Source organism: Fundulus heteroclitus, chromosome 12 (genome assembly GCF_011125445.2).
Source record: "Fundulus heteroclitus isolate FHET01 chromosome 12, MU-UCD_Fhet_4.1, whole genome shotgun sequence".
In the NCBI taxonomy this organism is placed as follows: Eukaryota; Metazoa; Chordata; class Actinopteri; order Cyprinodontiformes; family Fundulidae; genus Fundulus; species Fundulus heteroclitus.
Window position 1 is genome coordinate 35,518,378 of NC_046372.1, and position 26,158 is coordinate 35,544,535.

A 26,158-nucleotide genomic window follows, 5' to 3' on the forward strand; every position below is an offset into this window, starting at 1 on the left:
AAACCGCCACGTCCACATATTTCCTGTGTGGCTACTGCTATCATGACCCAGTTCAGCTTCAGCTACTCTCCACAGCGTTACATTGTTTCCCTTCTGCAACATTTTAGACATGCAAGTGAGAATGTTGTGAATGCAAAAAAATAAATAGATTTTATTCTCAAACTCGGAACGCACATCTTAGATCCAAAGGTTGCCAGAAACACACACAAGCAAAACTGGAAGCGCTGCATTTAATGAACTGTACCTTTAAGCGGTGCTCTCAAACACACAACAGCACACACTCGATTTAATAAATAAGCTCAAAAAGAAACCAGAAAGCATGGACTACATCATTACATTATAGTAACAGATCCTGAACCTTGCATTGCTGCCTTTTTTTTTTTAAAGAAAAGTGGAAGCAATGAAAGAACCCCTTATGATTTGATCACAAGTAATTCCCTTGGAACCAGACACTTGGTAAGGCACTGGTGTCTTCCTGTCTGCTGTTGGTGTTTGACTAAATGACAAAGTGATAATAAAATCTGATCAAGAACATTTGAACTCTAAAATGACCAGCATGACAGTAACACACAAGCTCTGTACAAATTGCAGGTTGTCAGCAACACATACACAACTGAGAGTATAATAATGAAATTACAGCGTAAAAGTGTAACAATATCCCAACAAACTGTGGCGTCACCATTAGAATTCAAAGTGCAATATTTAAACCTTTGTAATCATGTTATCTCATGCAGCTTTGTCACAGAGAGACAATGATAGTTTCAGCCAAGGATTCACCGCAGTGCAGTGGGACTGAAAGAACGCAGACGCCTGATGCTATCTGCGACAGAGACCACACGCTGCCGTCCAGCTCGTAAACTACTGCGTAAAAAGTAGAAAACGGACGAACCCGCACATAACACTTTCGATAATTTGATGCTGCGCAAAAGTTGTTCGAGAACGTTTTTTCTCTAAAGCCAGTCACTAGTTCTGGGTTTACAGTAAATTTGATTTAAAAAAAACAAAAACAACAACAGTATGGTACTGAGAAAATGAAGATTAATGGGTTTATACCTCACTCTTAATTAAAATAAAGTGATTCCCTGTGGAAAAAAAACAAAAATAAAACACTTTTTCCCATAACAATGTACTTATTGCAATATTAAAGCTATTTAAAGTTTAATTTTAAATATGGATCAATCAATAGGTCTCAGATCAGAATGAGCCAACCCTTATCGTCGATAGGCAGGCCAAGGGTCATTTACTTTGCTGCTCTTCAAACAGAAGTCAGTACGTTCCTAGCAAAGCATCTCTATTTACCGTGCAAATACTGAAGAACTTTTTGGCATTTTTTTTTTTTTTTTTTTTTTTTTTGGACAAATACTGTTGAAATTCTTTCTTCAAAAATGATCTTTGGTGATGTCAGGACATCATAGCATTAAAAAAAAAAGGTATATGCGAATCCCAGAGCTTGATCCTGATAACTTTTTCTCCTGTTCAATAAGTTTGGCAACAAAGCATTCAGAAACTAAGTCATATTGAAGTCAAATAAACTAAGAAGAAAACAACACTGGGTGCTTTAGCAGAGGTATAAATTAGGCATAAATCCTGAGGTACTGAATCTGTGTGAAATAGCGATATGCCTTATTCCCGTCTTCATCTTAGAACATCTGCCATTTTCTCTTCTTTTTTTTTTTTTATCTACCTCAGACTCGCCTTCTTAAGCCGACGTTGAGCCTTCCCTCATGAACAATTAAACACTTACAGTAAAATATACAGTCACAAATAAACAAACGGTTGCTAGAATAAAGTATAGATCTATATAACAAAGCAAATAAAAAGGGTAAAATCACCCAAGCAAGTCAACGCTTTTGAAATTTTAACTCAGATCACTCGATTGTATCTCGTTAGGACGTTGCCAACTAAAACAAAATGAATTCCCCGCAGTATAAAAGTGAAGCAAGTTCTGTAAACATGCAATATGTGGCAGAGGACCGAGCTGTGACATGCAGCAATCAGCAGGTGGCGCTCACACCTTCGAACTCCCCAGAACACGTTCTACGCACATAAAAATAAAGCCTTTACAAAGGAACTCTACATGAAAAGTGACGGTGAAGGAGTTACAGTTATGGGAAATTTGCAGGCGCCTTCAGCTCGTCGTTGTCGGCGCCGTGATTCAGCTGCTTCTGGAGCTGAATGACCTGGTCCAGCTCGCGGATCTGCCGGTCCGTTTTGTGGCTGACGAGCGTGCGGTAGAAGTGGACGGCGAAGACGATGAAGACGACCCCGAACGGCACCATTATGCAGGTGGACGCGATGGCCGCCGCCTCGCCGGAGCTGATGGTGGCGTTCTGGCCCGCCGTTTTGTTTTTGAGCGGCAGAAACTTGACCCAGCACAGGAGCACGACCTCGGTGAGGAAGAGGAGGGTGCCGATGACCGTGGAGAAGGCCCAGGCCAGCTCGATGTGGCGGTGCATGCGCTCGTGGGGAGACTCGTTGACCGAGTTGAGGTTGTGGACGTTGCTGACGGCCTCCAGGTTCGGCAGGATGCAGGTGCTGACCATGAGGGCGAACAAGTGCACGGCGACCAGGACCGTGGTGCAGGCGCTGAAGGCGATCAGCAGTCCGGGGGGATAATCGTGATCCGGCTCCAGCTGCACCTCCACCATGGCAACCTGGGAGAGGACATCAGGAGAGTTTGATTATTTTTGAGCAACAGGAACCAATAAAGATTTTCCTTTTATCTAACGCTGCCACCTTGAAATTGGGATATTTCGTCATCGTGAGAGAAAGGATTGTTCTTCTTTTTGCAATATTTCATTATTATTGTGCTAATTCTGCCTTTTTGTTTCTTACAGGGTGGTTTCACAAGAAATACATGAATGAAATAACAAATACAAATGCTTTGTGTTAAACTATATTTAAAAAAAGCAAACGAAAGGGCTCATTTTTGTGTGGCTGAGACGTAACCATACTTTCGCAAGGCACTGGACATATTTGCTCTCATATTTGAGCTGATAATACTTTTGTGTATCCATAAAATGTTGCTGTCCTTCAGGATGTAACAAGGCCTCCACAAAGAGACAAGAAAAAGTAACACTTTCCCTTTATGGGACTTTTTGCTTAGTTTGCATCATTTTTCCAGACATTGTCTTTCTACCTCGGCTATATTCGGTATGTTTTAAACAAACTTGCAGGACACCGGCCCTCCTGGACCGGAATTGAGGACCACTGGTAACAGACCCAAACAAAGAGGTCCATAATTGTGAAGTGGAATGAAAGAATGAATGATTTCCAGAACAAATGTCTGAAAAGTGTAACATACACACACTTTAAGTCCTGAGACTAGAGTCCTCAGTCATTCCTGTGTGGAAGCAGATTTTCATCGTCATTTCAGCTGCAGGTCTTTTGGTTATGTCTGTGCCAGATTTACACATGTAGAGAAAGAAATTTTTAACAAAAACTCTGGATGGAGAGCCTCTGTGAACATAATTTGGATTTTAGTCTTAAATTTGAATGAGTCATTCTGAACTATCAAATAGTGTTTGATGTAAAACACTAACATGTAGCTCCATGCGTCTTCTCTCAATGACAGTCCGGCTCCACTGAACCTGCTGGAGAAAAGCTTTGACGCAGCATTATCCTGGCGCCATCACAATTCTCGCCTGGAATATCATTTAGGATGATGTGCAATAGTATTTTTTTTTCCGTAGTATTTTGTACATTGACCAGAAAGCTCAATTTTGGTTTATTTTGACCAGAGCACCTTCGAAGCCTTTGGCGCGTCCCCTATAAACGGCTTGTGCCAAACAGCAAACAGGACTCCTTGTAGTTTCCTCTCAACAATAGCTTTCTTATTGTCACTATTCCATAGTCCGCATCATGTCCTGATGCAGACACCCTGCCTATCGCCAGTTTGCTGCTGCGTTTTGAGTGTCTGTTCTGCATTTTACCGCATATTATTACGACTACAATAGTTTTCTGACAGAGCCGTATCGACTGTCTATGGAACTAGACTAGATTATGTATTTCTGCACATACGTTGATTCCGTTTGCTTTGTGAAGTACATTAAGGTGGACATATGCTTTTCAGTTCTTCCTTTTCACATTTAAATCATCCAGGTGTGGCCTATATAAAGTGGAACTGCGATGCTTTGGGCTCAACACTTATTAACTTGTCTCCACAGGCTTGTTCTGAGGGCGACTTGCTTTGGCGCGGCCTCTTTAAACCTAAAGGAGGCGCTTCACACACTGTCCCCTTCCAGGTGGCTGAGCGTTTCACTCCACCCTGATCGGCCATTTTTGGAGTATGCTGGGGGGGGCGGTGTAACGATGTACACATGTAGCTTTGGCATCTTTAAGCCTGGACTACAAATTCGCTCTGATAAATTAAAAATGCCAGATTCGCGACACTGGTGAGCTGGAAGTTCATGACCTTGCTAAGCAGTTTCGTATACGGCTGTGTAATTGTTCAAAACAAAACGTAGTAGAAAATGAACGACTTGAAAAAAATATGACCCACAAAGAACATAAAAATATCTACGCAGCTCCTGGACAGACGGTCTTCATATTTTCTGCACCAAGTAAGCTCCACAATGTATTTAAGGGCTTTAAAAAAAAAAGGGGATTATGCATAATAGGTCTCCTATCCTTAAGATAAGATGTTGTAAATTGGTGCTGCGTAAACAGAACCCTCAACAGACTCTTACACCTGAGCTGTGGAGGGATCTCTGCAGCTCCTCCAGAGTTACCGTGAGACTTGGCTGCTTCTCTGATTAATGCGGCCCAGCCTGCAGCTCAGATGGTGGTGGGAAATGGTGGTGGTACTATTTCTATGTTCCAAGAACATTGCTACACAGGACGTTTAATGTTTAGGATGTTGTTTTTATAACCTAACTCTGCTTTAAAACTTCTCCAGAACCTTTCCTCTGACCGGTCTTCTGTGTTCCTTGGTCTCCATGCTGTCTGTGTGCTCACTTTGTTTCTCTAACAATCCTCCGAGGCCTAGAGCAGCTGGATTTACTGAGATTAAATCACACACACACAGGTGGAGTTTATTTCTAAGTGAAGCCGGTTGGCATCCCTGGATTTTATTTAGGAGTATCAGATTACAGGGCGCGGAATACAGATGCAAGCCATAGTTGTCAGGTTTTTATCTCTAAAAAAGAAATTAGACTGCTATGCACAACTTTATGTCGGTGTAGCCAATGAAATGCAATAAGTGCTGCGGTTCTAACCTTACAAAATGTGGAAGAGTTGAGCGGGCATGGATACTTTAGCATGGCACTAAAGTCAGCGGGCCAACATAAAGGAGGGATCGTCCGTCCCAGCCGCAGAAAACAATAATCTGCGTCACACACAGAGACGCTCCGGTGGTTCGGGTCCACGGCCCGGGAAGCCGCGCGTCCGATCAGGGCAAACTTCAAGCTCACTTTACTCACCATGGCGAAACCCGACAGGAGAGCCGACGTGCGGCTGGTGGCTTTGAGTTTAGCTCGGCTCAAGTACAACTTTCTCCAGGACAGCGCCTGCATGGAGTGCTCGTTCAGGCTCATTCCGGCCGCGGTTCCAGGGCAGACCCCAAAAAGTTTTCCTCACGACACGACCGGGGGGGTCGACGCGGCAGCTTCTGGCCCCAGTCGGACACTAAAAATAAAACTTCCTCAAAGCAGCCCTCAAAACCTGTCAAAAACTTCTCCGCAACAGCTGACTGTTGAAATCTATGAGGAGGAAATTCAAGATACCCACAATCCAACGCTCCTCGCAGCCGCTGCTGCAACTGTCAGGTCTGCGCCCTCCCCTCCGCTTCCCATTCTCTCTCTCTCTCTCTCTCTCTCTCTGCGCGCCACCAGCGGGGTCAGTCAGCCATGAAAAAGACCCAGACCACCCCAGACCACTACAGTTTAATCACTAATTGAACAAGATGCATTCATGCTAAACAGAGAAATTGTTTTACGCTATAAATCTGTGGCTTCACCCTATTCATTCTCCTTTATTCCTCTGGTAAAATGTCATTTAAGATCATCCTAAATCTGCTTTCGCTGTGATGCAGCTATCTGTTTCAGGTTTTGTTGATAATATCTGCATTATTGTAAAGGCAAATGAAAAGAAGCAGCGCAAACATCTTTGTTTTGAAGACACAAACAGCCAGTGAGCAAGGACCTGTCGTACCTGCTGGTTGGTCATTCAGTGTGCCAAAATAGTTTTAACTCTAGTGATGTACAATTTGTTTTAAAAATATCCTGAAAAAGTAAAATTTAAACACCCACCCCCCTGTTTTCAGAAAGTGTAAGCGGTGTATAGATGCACTGCACAAGGAGTGAAATGTTTTTAATGATTATCAAATGAAAACTCAAAATTCTGTGTCTAAAAAAACTAAAATATTAGATAAAATCAATATCAATTTGTAGTTTAAACATAAATGTCAGGCTTCAGAAAAGTTTGTTCATTTCTATACACTCAATACTTGGTTGGGGCTCCTTTTTTCATGAATTACAGCATCAGTGTGTCATTGAGGCAACCTGTGGTGCTGCTGGGGTCAGATGGATTCCCAGGATGCTTTGATAGCTAACTTCATGTGATTTGTTCCGTCGGTTCTGGTGTCTCCCGTCTTCCTCTTGACAGTACTCCATAGATTCTAGTTTGGGTTCAGGTCAGGCCAGTTGTCTAACCAATCAAAAACAGGAGCACCTTGGTCATTGAACCTACCACCACTACTTCTTTGGCAATGTGGGCTGGAGGCAAGTCCTGCCAAGTCCTGCTGATAAATAAAATCAGTATGTCCATACAGCTTGTCAGCAGAGGGAAGCCCAGAGTGCCCTAAAATGCCCTGCTAGATGGCTGTGTTAGCCGTGGACTTCAGAAAACCCAGTGGGTCAACACCAGCGGAAGACACGGCTGCCCAAACCCTCGCTGACTGGAAACGTCACACCGGACTTCAGGCAGTGACTAAGAGCATTTAGAGGTCCATGAAACCTTTGCATGTGTTTTGAGCTTATTATCTGATTAGGGTGTATCACCATTTTACAATAATGAACTTTTTCACAATAATGACATTTTCCGAGACACTGAATTAACCTTTAAGCCATAATCACCAACATCACGCGAAAGAAAGGCTTGACATATTTCACTCTATGTGTAATGAATCTCTGTAATATATTATAGAGCTTTATTACACATAGAGTCAAATATTATGAGTTTCACTTTCTAAAATCAGTGACAAAGAATACTAAACATTTTCACAATATTCACATTTTTTAGATGTGCCTTTTAGATGGTTGCTGCCTTCAAATTAATTATTATAATGGGGAAGGAAGAGGATTTGGGGAACCTTGCATTTTGCATGGCTGTTATTGCCAGACTGGCTGGTCTGACTTTTGTTTTAAGAAACTGCTGATCTACTAGGAATTCCACAAAAAAACATCTCTTTGGTTGAGGCAGAAAGGTTGTAAAAAAAATGTGGAAATACCAGGATATGTCCCACAGGCTCACCAAAATTAGACAATAATGGGTCGTTTCAGACACCTTGTCCAAAGTATGGCATGAGGAACTAAAGTATCAACTGTGTACTAACAAGGTAGTGCATATTAAGTGGCCAGTGAGTATAGGATTTGGTGTTAAATTATACAGGTGTTTGCATGTATAACATAGGTTTTGAACATGCTGCATCCCACTACCCTGCTCAAAATACTTAACGAATGTCCGTACAAAGGTTTATGAACAGGTGTATTGACTTTTTAGCTAATATTTTGCAGCACCCCTCACCGATGGGTACTGCAGAGGATTACTTGTGCATCGAGGTGCATGAGCAATTGGGTCTCATCAAAGGTTATTTATCCAACATGTAGAAACGAAATCCGACCCCTATTCATTTTGAGGAAACGTGTATATTGCAATTTCCAACACTGGATGGTGCCAAAGAAAAGCTTTTTTTACACCCAGCATTGCACTGCTCTGCACAATTGTTATTTGTCATTATTTTTATGTGACATAAATAAATGCCGAGTGAGTCACTGGTACCCTGGTTGTACTGTTGCTGCACTCAAATGAAGCCTTAATGTAAGAGAGGTTGCGCTTGTACCTGAATACATGTTTAAATATGTGCTGGTAACTGCTTATACACCTCAAAGCTAATCAAATCCGTTTATTTTCATTTTTTATTCTATATAACATTCACAAAAAGCTAAATTTATTAAACATATTACTTTGAATTAAATAGATAGCTAATTAAAACACATAAACACAAACCAGATAAAACAAGGGCAATAGTTTCAAATGCATAAATCAGAATTTTAACAGGTTTATACAACACTTTATATAAGTTTTTAGATTAACATATTCAATAAAAAAAAGTAAGAATATTTGCGATTCTCATAAGCCCTTTTTATGGTTAGACTAAGAGATAAACATAATCACTCACTTTAAGACAATAACACAACTAAATAAAGATTAGGGCAATCATTACAAACGATCTTAAAATGTTCCTCTTAAAAGGCCAAGACTCTCCTTGGGAAATTGCAGAGGTTAAAATTTTAAATAAGTTAAACAAACTAAGACGGAAATTTGTGGAGAGAGTTCTCTTGTTTCTGACTCTCTTCACTTCCTGGCCCCCATGCTGCATTCACGTTACACCTCACGCGTCGTTTCTAGCTCGTCAGCATTAAATTGACTAATAAGGAGCTGTCACGTATTAATAATGTCTTTACTAAAGTGACGTAACTGTATAATTAGCACTGAAATGCTTTTTTTTTTTTTTCATTTTGGGCTCCTTTCATATTTGAATGTTTTATGCTGGACTGCGTTCAAAGGCATGGCCCAGCATTTATATTAAAAGAAAGACTCCCATGTGAAATAAAGTACCGTAACGTTGCTTTTAAGAACTCATTTTCAGCAATGTGTGCATGAAGAAAACTATAAGTGTCTGGTATTAAGAGAACGCGAAATTGCTGCATTACTATTCAATATGACAATTAAGAAACTGAATGTGATTAAGTTACATTTCCATCACGCTTTCCTTTATTTTTCATCATCAAAGACGACCGCACATCTCTTTAGATGAAGCTTTAGTTTCCTGGTCACATCCTGGTCTCTTAGCTGTCAGGTGTGAAGAGTTAGTAACCTACAGTACGTCACGTTAAATATATAATGTGCATATACAGATTTGCAAAAATAAAACAATCTACTTTGCTTTTTTGTTTACTTGTACTTTAAATGTCTTCTTTGAATTCAAAGTGGAACCAACGTCAAATTGTCTGTATGCACAAACTTGGTGAATAAAGCTTTTGCCGATACAAGGGCTTGAACCAGTGGCATAAGTCAAGGATAATATGATGTCAGGGAGGGATTTGTGTTTGCAATAACAGGAGGCCACAGTTTTGGTCATACATTGCACATTATTATTATTATTAATAATAATTTTTGTTGTTTGTAGTAGTAGCAGTTCTGACATTTTCCACCGCAGGTCAGATATAACCTTATAACCTTACAGGGACCTCGCTGCCTGAATGTTCGCGCTACCCCTTTAAGGAGGCAGGAGGCTGTTTTTTCCTGCGGTAAGCGAAGGCAGCGCGGGAACATGGCTGGCAGCTGCGGGGCCGTGTTGCTGCCGTGTGGGAGGGGGGAATGAGCTGAGCTGGAGGCTCGTTCAGCCATGTTAGTTTCCCTTCTGCTGTTCACGAACGATGCGAGAGGAGAGTCATGGCCTTGTCAATGAGCGGAGACGATGAAGAATATGAGTCAGAGTCCGAGCAGGTACGAGCCTCTATAAGTCGCCATTTTATCCACCTGGTTTTTGTCCGTGTGAAGTTTAACGAAGTGTGGCGAGGAAGAAAGAACGGCTTAGGGGAGGGTTTTGTGTGGTTGCTTAAGGTTAACGATAGCCCCGCTCTCCTGTGTTGTGTGTGTGTGTGTGAGAGAGTCAGGTTCAAAGATTAAAAAAATAAATGAGGTTATTTTAAACAAACCAAACAAATATCACCGGTAATCATAAACATTACTCTCCTAAAGACGTTTATCCGCCAACTGTCCGGGACATTTTGACGTTAGCCACCACTGACCCATTTCTCGCTGGCCCCTAAACGCAGCACCGCTTCGGTCCGGTCATGATTCGGAGGGTTTCCTGCGAGAGCAGCGACCAGCTCGGCTTTCTGAGCCCCTCCACCCCGGACCGGAGCTCTTATTTCCTTCCCGCACACCGAAAGCTGCCACGCTGGAAACGCTTTTTTTTTTCTTTCTTTCTTGATTCATTTCCTCACTCGTCCTGAACTTGTCCCGCCGCCCTGCGCCTTTAAGAAGGCTTCAGGCGAAACGTCGCCGCGGCAGGCAGGCAGGCAGGCAGGGACCGGGGAGGGGGGATGGGGAGAGGGAACAATGAAGTGGCTTTACTTCTGCTGCTTGGTGGACCGCTGCTTCTCAAACTGGGGGGGGGGGGGGGCACACTGATTCCCCCCCGGTCCAAAAAAACAACAACAAAAATACATTCATAAATAAATAACACTGTCCGGTAGCGCTGATCTTTACAAGTTACTGGTTTTGCGGCCAAGGTGCTGAGACGTCCATGAGGTGCATTCACGGCGCTTACGTAATGTCCACATCTCTGCTTGCACAACATTTTGTACCCCCCATTTTTTCAGCATCGCAGATGACATTTTTTTCTCTTAGTCTCCCCCCCCCCCCCCCTCCCTCCTCGACACGTGGTTGTCCACAACAGCGCTTGTTGTTGTGAGGGCTCACTTGGGGCAGATGGCCAGCCTTGTGACTTTCTCCTACCGAAGTCCAGACCCAGGCTGAGTCAGACCGCTCTGCTCGGCATGCTAAGCTGTGTTGTGTTTCTTTTTTTTTTTTCTTCTTCTTCTCTCTCAGCAGCCGATCCCAAAATTCCTGACATATTACCGTAGAGTTACAGTCAGCACAGAATCAGCTGGCCTGACGGTTTCTGTTGAGGTCATCTTCAAAAAATGTGTTAGTTTTTCTTTCATTATTTTTTGTTTAACTGGTCACAACTTTAATTAGTGCATTTTTTTATTGTATAGGCTGTGAATCATCAGATAATTGAGCTATTTGCATGGCATTCACTCTGAATGGGAGCCGCCAAGTTGTTGTGTTATCACTGGATATTGCAATGATGATACTGATGGCGATTCTTCCTTTTCTTTTTCTGTCATCAATATGAGGCTGGACGGTATAGGGAGGAAAAAAAGCACATCAGTAATATAGATATCAAATCGGTCAATATCAATAATCTGTTTAAAGTGCAGCTCTGCCCATTTTACGCTGTTGCTTAATGACCTATTTTTAGATGCAGAACACATGAATGCAAACTCAAACTCAACCCTTTGTTCAGCCAACTTTTTTTTTTTTACCAAAACTGCAAGTTGAAAAAAAAAGGAAAAAGTGCTCTCTGAACTCTTTGAAGGGGGCGGGGCACTCCTGGGTCAGCCATTGTGATTGGCTGGGAGGATGTAATGATTGTACATTTAACCTATATGATAGGCTAGAATGCAAAAAGAAGAGAAACTGTTCTTCTATTGAACTTTTTATTGATCCTTTTTTTTTCCCCATTGCACCACTTCTATTTGTCGATATATATTATTAAATTATTGCCCCCACCTCCCCCCACACCTCTTTAATGAAGCATTAGCATCCTGGCCACTTACATCCATGTCCGGTGTGGATATGAAAAGATGAGAAACGGTCGGTCCAAATAGCCAGATGTGTTGCTGCGTCCTGACAGTCTCTTTGTTGACTGGACCTCGGGTTCACATGCTCTCAGCCTACAGGCAGTTAAATAGAAATGTATGAACTGTGCCCACCCTCTCTGCCCCAGATGTGCGAACGGCGCCTGTCATTTGGTGTTTGACCCACTCGGGTTCAGCCCAACCTTCTCATGGTCCGTATTCTGGCCTTTAACGACTTTAAGAAACCGACTGTGCGTCCATCTGTACCCTGGCCTGCTTTCACCGCCGATTTCTGTGTCCCGCTGATGGTCTACTGTAAGGTCATTTTGATACGGCTCTACTGGAACAGTATGAGCGACATCCCTGCAGCAGCTGCTCGTCCTCCACAGCTTCCCTCCCACATTCTTACGGGAGCTGGCTGGACGCATCAGCTGGAGTCTGTCGTTGAAACGGGGAGAGCTTTTGGCGTGGCGTGAATCCTTTCTGGGTGTGAAAAAAGAAATGGGTTGTGGGGGAAAAAGAGAAGTATCTGCAGATTAAATCTAAATTTTCTCTGCCGGCCTGTTGTGTTTTTTCCAGTTCCACGCTGAAAGCTCGGCCGCTGTAGGAACATCCACCATAAACTCCTGGTGAACTTTGTGTTTCTGTACCGTCTGTGCTCTCTCTCTTTTTTTTAAAACCGCTCTGGAAAAGTTCGGAATGTGTTCTTGGGGGGAAAACGCGAAGAAACCCTGCAGCCTGTTATCTGAAGGAGAGGAGATCAGTCACGCTGCTGTTAATGATTTAACCTGGCGTGTTTTCACACGGAGTCATCCGGGCCGGGTTTCACCTTTCCTTCTGGGTAACGCTTCAGTCATTGCTGCTCACCCACATTGTTCTGTTGTCCCCGCCGTGGCGCTTTACCTGTTCTACCCGTCCTCTGTGTGTGCGAGCACCTTCTTCAGGCGGACGGGGAATCGGCCTCCGGTTGTTTGCCGACGCGCCACAACGAAGGAGCAGCAGCATCAGCAGCAGCTCGCCTGTTAAAAGTAGCGCTATAAGAATAAATGAGAAGGATGTTCACGGCCTCAGAGGAAATCATAACCTCCTCCAGTCAGTTTATTTTTATCCATCTGTCGTGCTCTCCTGTTTAAACATGTGCCACCAGCACGGCGGACTGTTGCCAAGGTAACGTCTTCCAGCCAAGATGAGGGGGGCTGAGATGCCTTCTTAGTTTTTTTTGTTTTTTTGTTTTGTAGCTCTGCCTTTGAAATGAGGAAGATGCTTGTTTAAAAAAAAGAAAAAGAAGAGCTGATATTTATTTATTTTACGTGTCAGGCGTGGCCGCGTTATTAAAGCTGATATTAAAGATTCGGCCCTGATGCACGGATGGGTCCCATTCTAGCTGCAGCTTTTCCACAGTGAACGTGTTGCATTTAGGTTTACTGCACCGCTTTCCTCCTACTTTAACAAGTGAAGCGCTCTAAACGTCCATTTATTTCTAATCGGTTTAACCACATGTAGTCAGTGCGGTTCTGAATATTACCCCCCCAGCCACCCACCCATGTTTATACAAGGTTCAATCAAAAGCTCTAAAAAAGGATTTCACTACTAGTTCTTAAACTGCATATAGTTGACTCTTAAATTTGTTCATTCATTTATTCTTTCGTTGCTTTTTCCATTTTCCTTGTCTTGAGAAATGCGTCTGTTGTGGTTTTGGCCGAGATAGCTGATTCTCCTCTTTCTGTTTCCACTGTGATGAAACTACAAATCCCAGGCGGTCCTCCCTAAAAAACCATTACAACACCGTTTCAGAGCAATCGCGCTCCTGAAGCAACCGTTTGGTAATTTTGTCGCAACCAAAACCTTCTTGTTAGGTTATCTTGTTATCCAAAGTTACACGTGGGTTCTTCTTATTTGATTGAGTTAACCAAGCTAGTGTTTGTTTGCCCTTAGATTTGAATCACCAGGGGGTCTTGGAATGATTTTAAAACATCTGATATTTATCCGAGGCTTACAGAAAGGTTGCATCCAGACATCTGACTCTGTGTATAAATATAAAAGAGAAAACCTTTAAGAACAAGTGCACCCAAAAAAAAAAAGCTGTGGTTTGTTGCGTTCAGAGTCTGAAAGGTGGCTTTGATGCTTTAATTAATAGGGGGAGAAAAAAATCAGACATTTCGGTATTTGACCTTTACGGGTCACACTTTTAGTTTCTGTTTGATCAGCAGCAGGAGACAAAACTTACTGCTGAGCTAAAATAAACAAGAGAACGATCAATAAATCTCATGCCTGGTCAACACCAGCGCGTCCCGATGAGACATGCTCACTCAGCATTTTACTATAAATTCTCACAGGGACAATGCTGTTGCTTCAACAAAAACAATTGTGTGTATATATATATATATATATATATATATATATATATATATATATATATATATATATATATATATATATATATATATATATATATTTATATATATATATTTTATATTATATAAACCAACTCCTGCATTTTAATGGTCGTCACACCCCCACCATAACTGCTTTGTCCCCCAGCAGCGAGCGGTCAACCGGCCGAAGCCAAAGACGGGGACAACGTCGGCCGTCAAGCTGCCGTCCAACCGCAGCGCGTCGGGGGCCAGGCGCAGGAGGACGCGCTGCCGCAAGTGCGAAGCGTGTCTGCGCACAGAATGCGGAGAATGTCACTTCTGTAAGGACATGAAGAAGTTCGGCGGGCCGGGGCGCATGAAGCAGTCCTGCATCATGCGGCAGTGCATCGCGGTGAGTCACTGCTGAGAGGACGGGAGGAGCGTGTCGGTCCCTGGGGAAGAATGGCCGCTTCCTTATGTAGGATGTAATGTAGCTTATTTTGCGTTAAATCCCGCTGGTCTTGTTTGCCTTGATCCCTGCAGCCCGTCCTGCCCCACACAGCTGTGTGTGTGGTGTGTAAAGAGGCGGGGAAGGAGGACACGCTTGAGGACGAAGAGGAGAAGTTCAACTTCATGCTGATGGAGTGCTCAATCTGCAACGAGATCGTCCACCCGAACTGCCTGAAGGTACGCAGAGTCTGAGCGGGAGCCGTTTCCCAGGAACGCCACGTCACATTAAAGGCTCGGCCCCCTGGACTGGAATCTGACGCTAATTTCATGCGGCGACTTATTTTTTTTAATGAAATCCGCTGGTCTTAATCATGTGGTCCCGAAGGTGCAATAGCTTAAGCCTGACACTAAAGTTTTAGTGTTTGAGTCTCTGCTTTTAAGTTGTTAAAAAAACAAACCAAAAAAACCGACTTCTTTGGAAGGAGACTTCCACAGAAGAAGAAGCCCGGCTTGTCAAGCTGGAAAGCCGTGGTTGCTGGGATGGGCGTGATCAGACCCGCTTCTTCAGGCTGCGCTGCTGCTTTAGCCGACAACAAAAAGAAACAGAATGTCCCCAAGCTTGTTTTGTTAATACAACTAGATGGCAGGGAGGTAGGAGTGGCTGATAATTGTAAATTTGAATGAATGGATTTAAGATTACATGGAAACTAGGGCTTTTATTTAAATAGTGCACTCGTTGGTCTTACATGAAGAGAATAGCATACAATAATGATTATAAGTTTTTAGGGAAATAAATGATCCAAATATTGTGTTTTTTACCGTAAGACGATACACTTTAATTTATTCCTTTACTTAATTTTAAGTAAGTAAGTTACAAAAGTGAAGTGAAGCCTGTTCTTAGCTCATTGTGTAAAACCATTAGCAGCAAACATTTAGTTATATCTTAATTGTTTACAATGGCGGGGCCGCCATCTTGTTTTACAAGCAGGTTTCACAGCTTGTGGTTAGTTGCACTTTCCATTCAGGTCAACTCTAAGATGAAATGCTTGACATAACAGGAAGTTTTTAAAATGACTTCTTTTTGTGAAATGAAAAGGACGGTCATAATGGATTAATCAGAAGTGGTATAATAAGATCTGAGGTTTTCATTTTAAGCCGAATCCCCCATACAGTTTTGGTCCAGGCGTATCAGCTCTAGGATGCATGGTGGTGGCAGCATCATGATTTGGCAGCAAAGCTGGTTCACCTTCCAGCAGGAGGTGACGAATCCAACAGCTAGATGTAAAGTTTCTGTGAAAAGAAAACCAGAGAAGTGTCAGATTTACTCACTTCTGTTTGTTTTACACAAATTATTATAATTTTTTTTGTTTATACAAAAAATAATGTACTGTTCAGGTTGTTGATGAAAGCCAAGCAGAGATATTCAACAGTCATCGCCCTCAGCTTTTCTTTCTTTCTGTAATAACTCAGGTGGAACTGCGCTGACCGGCCTGACGAGCGCGCGGGGCAACAGTCACTTTCACTTACCTTGTTTGTGTCAAACTCGCTCCACGCAGAACTCTGTTAAGGCTTGTTGTGGCTGAAATGCAACTCCTCCTGGCAGGTGAGCGACGCCTCAGGAGTGGTGAACGACGAGCTGCCTAACTGCTGGGAATGTCCCAAGTGCAACCACGCTGGCAAAAGCGGAAAAGTGAGTACAGTCATGCACGAGCCCAAGCCTCCATGCCGAGGCGCATCTCAGAAAAGTTTGAGAGGGTTTTTTGTTTTTAAAGTTACGTCAGCGATTAACTGAAAGGATCCGTGAAAGAGGAAGCAACTTTATCAGTTTTATATGTGATCTGCCGGCCACTTCCTCCTTAATGCTGCTGTTTATGAAAGTCCTTCACATGACTGTCCGACAGAAGCAGGAACCTTTTTTTTTTTTTTTGTCATATCGAACCGTGCATTTCCTGTCACAATAGGCTAAAGGTATAAAGTCGTCTCCCCTGTTTTTGTCCCCTCTGGTATTGAAGCAAAAAAGGGGCCCCGGGTTCAAGTACGCCTCCAACCTCCCCGGCTCTCTGCTGAGGGAGCAGAAGCCCACCAAGGAGGAGGGGGACCTGGCCTCCGCGGCCAAGAGGAAGCCGGAGCGCGACGAGACGCCCAGGTACCGGACCGAGGAGGCGCTCCTCCACCGACAGCCGCCGCTGCTCTCCCCCAGCGGCCTGCCGCGCCCCAGGCCCGAGGACAAGCTGAGGAAGAAGAGGAAGCTTTTTGACGACGATGAGGAAGAGGACCTCTATGTGAGGAAGAAGGTTGGTGTTAACTGCCAGCGACTCATAAAAGGACTCAATCGTTTACCTTTTCCACCACAGCTGCACAACACTAACCTGACTCACGCCAGACGCATGTCGCTCCGCCTAGCTGCACTCACATACATCTGGGACCTCTCCATAGGAATTGCCTTTACTGAAGGCTGGGCCTTATCAAAAATCCTTGCATATGATTGGATAAGCCACTTGTCTGTCATCTTTATCGACGTGCTATTTCAACTACTCACACTGAAGCTAACCCGTGACGTTGTGAGAGCTACGCAGGAAAAAACTAAACTTTTTTTTTTAATGTGTTTGCGGCTCTAGAGGCACGCGTTTTATTGACAGTGAGCTGACAGGAAGAGGGGGAAGACAGGTGGCAAAGCGCCGCGGGTCGGAGTCGATCCCGGGCCGACCGCGTCGAGGACTAAAGGCCTCCTAATATGGTTCACGCTAACCTCTCCGCCATGGACGCGCCCCGGAAAACAAATCTTGCCAAATCCGGTCGGGAGAAGGACGAAAACATGGTTTCCACCAACAAAAGCCTTCAGAGCCGTTCTCTGATGTTCTTTTAATGAAACAATATTAGGTAGATTGGACAACACTGAAGAAATAGCAGCATCAATGTTAACGCTTGCTTCCTCGATGCGAGCCGCCATTGTTGTCTGAATCAAAACAGTCTCACGTCACGGTCGCGTCTCCACTACGTCACATCTATGAAACTCCAGCCCTGCGTCCTGATTGGCTGGACAATAAAATTGGTTGGTAAAAATCACTCTCTATGGAAGAGGTCCCAGATGGATGTGAGTGAAGCTAGGCGGAGTGACATCAATCTGGCTAGGGTCAGGTTAGCACAACACAGGGAGCTGCAGTCGACTCTGGAGCATCAACATGTGCAAGCGCCTCCTTGACTGCTGCATTTTCATGTGCCACACATTGACTTTCTTTATTCCACTAATCAGGGCTAGGAAATGGCTACCAAAAGTAATATCTCAATATCTTTAGGCCGATATAGGATATTTATCTCAATGTGTTTTTCTTTTCCTAAACTAATTATAAAAAGGCATCTCTGACAGGGTTCCTGCAGATCCTTAAAAAGTCTTAAAAGGCATTGAATTCTATAATATAAAACTAAGGCCTTAATTGGCATTAAAATGTCTTAAATCTGTCTTTCTTAGGTCTTAAAATTGTTACCAGGTCATAAATAGGATTTTATTTTTGTAATCCTTACCAAACAGTAAAATAATTGACACAATTATATTTTTTTTAATTTACTGAACGGCTCAATGTAACCATTATTGGTTCCGTCCTGATAGTGGAACCAAATAAAACTGTTGCAGCTGGACTATAGCTGCGAAAAAGAGTTGGCACTGGTTATGTTGTGGTTTTTAATACTGATTAATAGTTTATTTTAGTAGGGAACAAAACAAAGTTTGTGAATTCAGTTCAGTAGTTGTTAAAAATATATCTGTAATTTGTGTGTGTTTTAGCTTTCTTCCTATATGGAATGTTTTTCAAAATCTTTAACATGTCTACTGAGCCAGAAAGTAATGGTTTATGTTAAAATAAACATTTGGGTGAAGTTGTCGCAACCAGGTTTATCTTGTTTATCGTGAAGTTAGTCTTAACTTTTTATTTCAAGTGGCATTAAAAAGTCTTAAAAAGTCTTGAATTTAACTTGCCTTATGCTGTAGGAACCCTGCTCTGAATCAAAGCTTTGTCTCACACGCCTCACAGGTATGTTTTTTTTTTTTTTTTTTTTTTTTTACAATCACCGGTAGAGAAACGGCTGAAAAATAACCTACTGGAATACATAAAGGTATAATTCCAACGCAACATAGACCGTCTCACTATAAACAACATAGCCTCATATTAAATCTCTTAAAATCTGGAGATATTGCCCAGCCCTACCAGTCACATATATTTTCCTGTTTGGATTGACTTTCACTTTCGCCGCTCTACACGCCCACTACTGACATACATTTTGTGACGCTGCACCCACAGACTGCAACAAAGCTGTTTTTTTTTTTTTTTTTTTAAATGATGCGATTGACCTAGAAAGGGAAAGGGGAAAAAAAAAAACAAATCTGAAAGTTTGGCTTGGTTTTGTGATTAAACGAGTCCAGAAGTCCGCTTCACAGACGGGCAGATCCACGATGGGGCGTCTGGCGTCAGCGCAGACTCAGAGTAGACCGGCCCAAAGTCTGGACCTCAGTTCACCGGCTTCAGTTGTTTATACAGAGTGTTTAGCATAAGCAAACGGCTAAAAGTTATTCATGCCCAATCTCTTTTTTTCTGCAGGACAAGTCGGACGACCCGTATCTCTCTAAACTCCTCCCCCAAATCAAGACAGAAAAGGAGGAGGAGGATGAGGAGGAGGAGGGCGGAAGGGAGCATCACTTTCGGAGCGGCGTCGACAGGAAAGGCCGCTTCGGGGAGACGGAGGAGGACGGGGATTACAGGGACTCGTTGAACTCTTCCATCAAAACGCCGCTGGGCGACAGCGACCACTCCCTCTGCAGCTCTCCCCAGGCCGGCCCCAGCAGCGAGGGCGGCAGCGAGACGCAGGAGAAAGGGCCCCGTCCCAAAGCCCGCCGCAAGCGCCGTCTGCCCAACAGAGAGCTCAGCCGGGAACTGAGCAAAGCGCTGAACCAGGAGATCCAGAAGACGGAGGACTGCCTGGCCAACGAGAACCGGCAGCCTCTGAAGGCGGAGCCAGAGACCGAGAACGAGGAACCAAAGAAGCTCTTCCGCAACGGCAACGAACTCGGCGACCAGAGGGCTCACCTCAGGACCAAAGAGATGAACGGCAACACCTGGGATCTGCGGCACTTTTACCCCAGCCAGATCACCCCCCTGGGCTTCAACCGGAGCACGCCGACCACGCGGCCGCTCCCCCCCCGCTCCCCGCCCAAGTGCGTGCAAATGGAGCGGCACGTCATCCGGCCGCCTCCCATCAGCCCGCCCCCTGACAGGCTGCCCCTGAAAGACGGCAAAACGCACGTGCTGCAGCGCGAGGTCTGGATGAAGATATTTGGCTACCTCCCACACAAGGAGCTGTGTGTCTGCATGAGAATCTGCAAGACCTGGAACCGATGGTAAATGATTCCGGGTTTCTTTTTCAAGCGCTACAATCCCCAAACACACTCACTGGTTTCCACGTGGCTATAAAGCGTAACACGGCTGAACACGAGAGGGGAAGAAATGCTTTCATGTACCTGATGGAGGTAGTGGCGTATCTTTCCCACTTTAAGGTGCACTCATAATCCTTAGATAATCTCAAAAATTCATGGTGCACATTATGGTCCAAAAACTACGGTAGTTTAGAATCAGGATCTGAAAAGTGCAGCCTATGCTCATTTATACACCAATGTATTGATTTATAAATTGACCTCTTTTGATTTAGTTTTCCATCGCTGGTAAATTACCGTGAGTCCAGGTCACTTTTACCATCTAGCACCACCTCCTGATAACAGTGTTGTCCTCCATATGCTTTTCATTTCTCATATTCATCATGTGTTGCACATGTATTACAACGGCACCTTGCTAAAGTATTCCCACCCTTCAGCATTTACATGTTTTTTTTTTTTTTTTGTTTTTGCCTCACAACCTGGAATTAAGTGGGAAACGTTGACGTTTTCATCCCCCACCCGTCAACTCTGTACCTTTTATAGATCCACCCTTTGCTGCGATTGCAGCTGCAAGGGGCTTTGGATGAGTCTGAATGAGCTCTCCACATCTTGGTCCACGCTCCACCTGCTCAAACTCCTTCGTGTTGGCTGCTTTTCATTCCTGAGCTGTGATCCTGGAGTCTAACCACAGATTCTCAGTTGGATTGAGGTCTGGACTTTAACTAGGCCATTCCGACACATTTAAATGTTTCCCCTTAAGCTACTGGAGTTGCTTTTGGCAGTCTGCTTCTTGTCCTTGTCCTGCTGGAAGCTGAACCTCTGTCCCAGTCTGACAGGTTCTGCTCAAGAACATCGCTGTATTTAGCTCCATCCATCTTTCCTTCAACTTCTTTTAGTCCCTGCTGCTGGACAACATCCCCACAGTATGATGCTGCCACCGCCGTGCACGTCTGGGTTTGCACCAGACGTAGCGTAGGGCTGGGCGATGTGGCTGAAAAATAAAATTCAAGATTTTATTATACCAATTCCGATTAATCAATTCTCCTCCTTCACGTTTCACAATAACAAATTATTTTAAAAGCTTGCTTTTATGTCAACATTTCGTCTTGGAGTTGACCTGAATTGAAAGTGCAACTAAATACAAGCTGTGAAACACGTCGGTAAAACAAGATGGCGGCCCTGCCATAGTTAACTATGAAAATATATAAAACGTGTTTGCTGCTAGGGGTTTTACACAATGAGCTAACAGGCTTCACTTGTGTAACTTCAAGCCAACTTAAAAAAAGAAAAGCAAATAAAAGTGTCTCGTATTGTGGTTAAAAAAAGTTTTCTCTTTACAATATTTTTATTGTACATTTTCCTAAACGATGCGTGCTATTCTCCTCATGGAGGCTCAGTGAGTGCCTTGGCAAAATAAAATATATTTATAAAATATATATAATTATATCCTGAAAATTGTAAATTCAAATGAATCAATTAAATCGATTTATCGCCCAGTCCTAGCGTAGCATTAATCTTTGCGTCTTAAATGTTAAATTTTAGGCTCATCTGACCAGAACCCTTAACTCTATACATTTGGGGGGTTGCCCATGTACCTTTCTGCAGACTCAAACCTATTTTTAACACTAAGTAATGCCTTTTTTTCTGTCCACTGTTCCATAAAGCTCGGCTCTATGGAGCGTACGGCTTATTGTCGTCCTGTGGACAGATCCTCCAGTCTCTGCTGGAGCTCTGCGGCTCCTCCAGGGTCACCTTAGGTCCCTGTGCTGCCTCTCTGGTTATTGCCCTCCTGGCCCGGTCTCTGAGTTCTGGTGGGCGGTCCTGTCTTGGCAGATGCGTTGTGGTACCGTTTGCTCTCCGTTTGAAGATGATGGATTAGATGGTGCTCTAGGGGAACATCAAAGATTTCCATGTTTTTTTTTTCTGACCCTACCCTGACTTGTACTTTTACACAACTTTGTCACTGACTTGTTTGGAGAGCTCCTTGGTCTCCATGACGACGATGGATTATGTGGGATCTGGTTTTCACACAGGGGGACTTGGTTTTACTAATGATGTAAAGTTTGAAGGCAATTGGCTGCGCTAGAACGTTTTTGGGGAGCAAACAGGGTGGATACACAGTCACCTGCCTTTCTTTAGTTTATTCTTTTGTTCTTTTATATACATTTCATTTCACACTGCAGGGAAATGTGACCCAAATCCGATCTTTTTGCCCATATGTGACCCATATCTGTTATGTTTTTTTAACTGAACTTTATTGAACACTTCTAGAAAGCATTACATTCACCATTACTTCCATAAACAGTACGCTGCTGTGTGACGTGTCCTGTTATCAGCGCATGCGGGTCGCTTTGCGGTCTTGAACCATTCAGACAGCATTATGATGACGGTCACATTTAATAGTAGTATTAAAAAAATCCTATTTCAGCAGAAAACTGGAACTGAGCATCAAGACCTGCAGTGTGAACGTATCCTTGGACTATTTTGTGCTGATCCATCACATAAAATAAGATAAAGAAACATTTAAACTACACCATTTTTTTAAAAATACATTTGTCTTTTAAATTTCGGTGTCTCTTTTGTAAATGGAAAGCTAAACGTGAAGATTTAGGCAAGCAGAAGAAAATCACAACGTATTGAATGTGGGTACGAAGTTTCCGCTGCACGCCTCTGAAATGTATGAAGGGTGTGAACTCTTCTCCAGCGGATGGCACCCTCCAAATGGTCAAAAAGACACAAGCAGGAAATAGCGTAGAGGTAAAATGAGCAGTACTTCCTGTTGATTGCGACATGAACTCGTTGAATATATATTTATGCTCAGCCATTACTGGAATTCAGTGCTTGGAGTTTATTTTAATTTAAAAAATAATTTGGGTGCTCTGACCTGACGCGTCAGGCTGATCCTTCTGTTTCTTTTCTTTTGCGATCAGGTGTTGTGACAAGAGACTTTGGACGAACATCGACCTGAATCGCTGCACCTCCATCACGCCGCTGATGCTGAGCGGGATCATCCGCAGGCAGCCGGCTTCCCTGGACCTCAGCTGGACGAACATTTCTAAAAAGCAGCTGAGCTGGCTCATCAACAGATTACCAGGTACTTGGCTACTCTCAGGCCGGATGGGGGGAGGGGATGAAGGTGGGTTTTTTCGGTGGACTCGCTGTTCCTCGGTGACGTAAACCACGGCTCTGACTTGCAGGTCTGCGAGTGTTAAAGCTGTCGGGTTGCTCCTGGGCGGCCGTCTCCGCGCTCTGCACCTCCAGCTGCCCCCTGCTGCGCACCCTGGACGTCCAGTGGGTGGAGGGACTCAAAGACCCACAGATGAGGGACCTCCTTTCACCGCCCACCGACAACAGACCGGGTACACGGCAGTCTTCTCACCTACAGCAGCATTTAACATCAGTGCACTGTTAAAATTCAGCGTAGTGTGAATCCAACCCTCCAGCCCAATAGGCAGAGGTGGCAATGGTTGAATCTCGTTGGTAAGGTTAAATGTGATCCCACACTGAATTTAGGCTTTAACATCTGTTTTAAAGTGCGATTGTATTTAAAGTTTAGGCTTAAATGCTTCAGGATCACATGGGTTTCTCCTCTCAGCCTTAGAAGCTAATAATAAGCGCCGTGCCCACAGGTCAGCTGGACAACCGGTGCAAGCTGCGGAACGTGGAGGACCTGCGGCTGGCCGGGCTGGACATCACGGACACATCGCTGCGCCTCATCAGCCGGCAGATGCCTCTGCTGTCCAAGCTGGACCTGAGTTACTGCAACCATATCAACGACCAGTCGGTGAACCTGCTCACGGCGGCAGGAACCACCACCAGAGACTCCCTCACAGAAATCAACCTATCAGGTGGGACCTGCAGCTGAGGAGGGGCGTGGTAGCAGTAGATGTGCAGCAGGCCTCGTTGTGGAAGAGAGGGGGAGCGTATTAACATCGTTCTGGTGACGTTTACTGCCTCTCTGCCATGACGCCTAAAGACCCTGTAGAGGCAGCTGCCAGGAAGCGGAGACTAAAGCCGGTTTGTTAGATTAGACCGTTAAAAGGTAAACGCAGAAGGATTCCAGTCGTTTCGTCCGGTTGCCGTTTCGTCTGGGTAAGCCGTCTACAACATATCGTCGCGCTGACTAAGCTGCTATGAGGAAAAGTTGTGACTAATATGAAAAATGAGGGTTGCTGATCCGTATTTTAGTTTGGTTAGAGGCCGGGATGTCATATTTCATCGCAGTTCTCTCAACATCAGAGGTACAGGGAATTGAAAAAGATTTCAGGAAATGTTGTGCAGCTACATAAATCTATGACTATGGGCTCTATAACTTACCCAAACTACTCAAAATGAACAGATGTGCAGTGGTTGGGTATATTTGTGCAGAAAGCATTTTATGTTAAAGCGTCGGCATTTCACCAATTTCACTTTTTGATCTCTTGTAACAGCCTGGGAACTCAAATCCGAGCGCCTGCACTGTTACCGTTCTGCAAACATGTCTTAGTAAGCTGTTTGTTTGTTTTAGGATAAAAAGGTACAAATGGTTTGTGTCTCTGAATGATCCCAAGAAGAAAATTTTACCTTTTTGTTGATTTTATCGATGCCACATCATTTGTTGTAGCTAAATAGAGGCCTTACGATTCAAAGAAGCACTTTGGGTTACTGCCCTCATTTTTAGTTGGTGCTAATGAGCGCCACCGCTCTGCACCTCGGATGTTTCCAGAGAGAGTCAGGCCCTCTGCAGGTCAGACACAGTAGAAACCAGGCTGCCTGCATGGTAACAAAATTAGAACTGAACCAAAAAATATGTTTTTAAGGATTCTGCCAAGCCGATGCATGACTAAATGCTTTCATATGATTAGCCGGATTTTCTTTTAAACTCCATTATTAGGAAATTGTCTTTTTTGTAAGGGTTTGAAATCGTCTATGGTCCAAGACGCCTCCACAGCACCCCACCCCCACCCCACCCCCGTGTCTAAAGGTCGTATCTATTTGGGTCTGCTATTTTAACTCTGACCACTAGGCATCTAAAGAAACTCCTGCATTTATACCGCCGCGCTAAATGTAGAAGAACCACCATCCTCTTGATCAATGCAAAACTGAGAACTTTTTTTTTTTTTTCTCCTCCCTTTTTTTTTAGTTTGTAACAGAGTCACAGATCATTCATTGAACTATTTCAAGCGCTGCGGCAGCATCTGTCAGATCGACCTTCGCTTCTGCAAGCAAGTGACCAAGACGGCGTGCGAGCACTTCATCGCAGAGATGTCTGTGAGCGTCCCGTTCAAACTGAAAGAGGACAAGCTGCTGCAGAAGATAAGCTAGCTTCCGACCGGACTAAACCCAACATTTTCAGGCTGCACTTAAATTGCACTTAGGTCTCTGAATCACTGTTGTCTTGGAATAAAGCGAGAGGAGGCTTTCCGGAGGTCGTTCTGCGTGAGGTGATATTCACTGGACAGAAAACGATTGCATGTATTTCCCTTTTTTGTATTTTTACTTTTTATAAACACGTGGTTGTATTTGAGTTATCTTATTGTTTTTTTGTTTTTTTTTTAATTTTGAACATATTTTTGTACGAGCGAAATTCCACCTCTGGAGTTAAATATCGTAGACTCTCTCTCTCTTTTTGTCATATTAAACAAAACGACGTGGCTTCCTTCTTTTTACCCGTGTGCCAAAATCTATATTTGACGTCGACGCCTCGGTATAAAGACAGGACGAGGGCAACATGCATGTGCTGTGATCTCATTACCATAGCAACATCCAATGCATACGTTTTCTGTCAAGAGAAAACCACAAGTTTCAAATTTCTGTTGCGCCCTCATCACCCACCGCCGAGGGTTCGCTTTAGGCTTTTCAGCGATATTTCGACATTAATTAATTTATTGATTTCTATTTTTATTACGGTTTGTATTTATTTGTTTATTCAGTGACTTGACATGGGTGTCTTTACATGCTTGGTTCATATGATGCGTGTGATGAATAATTTATCAGGGGGGCTTGCAGCTCGTCCCGGCCGCCCGCTCTTTTATTTTTTATTCTGCCGTCTTAAAGAGTCGGTTACCGAACCAGGACTCCTAAGGCAGGCGACCTCATGAAATTATGACCTCTGCAGGTTATTTTTTTGCATACATTTTAAAAACATACTCCATACGGTAGGTGTTGTATTTTTGGGTGTTGTGCTGTAAATTTATCGCCTCAGGTGAATGTGATTATGTTTATACATGTAAATCAGAAAAGAAGTGCTCATTTGCATTAAAAGAACTTAATTTGTACCATCAGTGAGACTTTTTTTT

The 26,158-nt window shown here is 43.7% G+C and overlaps 2 protein-coding genes across 5 annotated transcripts; one reads left to right on the forward strand and one right to left on the reverse strand.

The window, feature by feature from the left end:
• Nucleotides 1-131: 131 nt before the first annotated feature.
• On the reverse strand, nucleotides 132-10,276 carry LOC105928803 (calcium release-activated calcium channel protein 1). 2 transcript variants are annotated; one of them, XM_021318386.2, is made up of 2 exons: nucleotides 10,035-10,276; nucleotides 132-2,654 (listed from the first exon to the last, which is right to left on the reverse strand). In XM_021318386.2, exon 2 carries the CDS (start codon nucleotides 2,646-2,648, stop codon nucleotides 2,106-2,108), a length of 543 nt encoding a protein of 180 aa, XP_021174061.2. In that variant the 5' UTR covers nucleotides 2,649-2,654; nucleotides 10,035-10,276; the 3' UTR covers nucleotides 132-2,105. The 2 variants fall into 2 exon arrangements, with proteins under 2 accessions (XP_021174061.2, XP_012721759.2); XM_012866305.3 differs by lacking the exon at nucleotides 10,035-10,276 and adding an exon at nucleotides 5,421-5,768.
• On the forward strand, nucleotides 9,532-25,507 carry kdm2ba (lysine (K)-specific demethylase 2Ba). Of its 3 annotated transcripts, none has more exons than XM_012866282.3 (10): nucleotides 9,532-9,729; nucleotides 14,196-14,420; nucleotides 14,552-14,695; nucleotides 16,062-16,148; nucleotides 16,462-16,752; nucleotides 19,051-19,847; nucleotides 22,811-22,974; nucleotides 23,078-23,239; nucleotides 23,510-23,728; nucleotides 25,003-25,507. In XM_012866282.3, the coding sequence occupies exons 1-10, from the start codon at nucleotides 9,676-9,678 to the stop codon at nucleotides 25,182-25,184; spliced, it is 2,325 nt and encodes a 774-aa protein (XP_012721736.2). In that variant the 5' UTR covers nucleotides 9,532-9,675; the 3' UTR covers nucleotides 25,185-25,507. The 3 variants fall into 3 exon arrangements, with proteins under 3 accessions (XP_012721736.2, XP_012721739.2, XP_012721737.2); XM_012866285.3 differs by having other exon boundaries at nucleotides 16,471-16,752; XM_012866283.3 differs by having other exon boundaries at nucleotides 14,199-14,420.
• The last annotated feature ends 651 nt before the right edge of the window (nucleotides 25,508-26,158 follow it).

Bases quoted from the DNA above. Each gene is read 5' to 3' on its own strand.
- kdm2ba (XM_012866282.3), top strand. From the start codon at position 9,676: ATGGCCTTGTCAATGAGCGGAGACGATGAAGAATATGAGTCAGAGTCC. The intron at 16,149-16,461 runs GTGAGTACAGTC...TTGTCCCCTCTG, and splicing joins ACGCTGGCAAAAGCGGAAAA to GTATTGAAGCAAAAAAGGGG. The intron at 23,240-23,509 runs GTACACGGCAGT...CCGTGCCCACAG, and splicing joins GCCCACCGACAACAGACCGG to GTCAGCTGGACAACCGGTGC.
- LOC105928803 (XM_012866305.3), bottom strand. From the start codon at position 5,534: ATGAGCCTGAACGAGCACTCCATGCAGGCGCTGTCCTGGAGAAAGTTG. The intron at 2,655-5,420 runs GTGAGTAAAGTG...GTCCTCTCCCAG, and splicing joins TCCTGTCGGGTTTCGCCATG to GTTGCCATGGTGGAGGTGCA.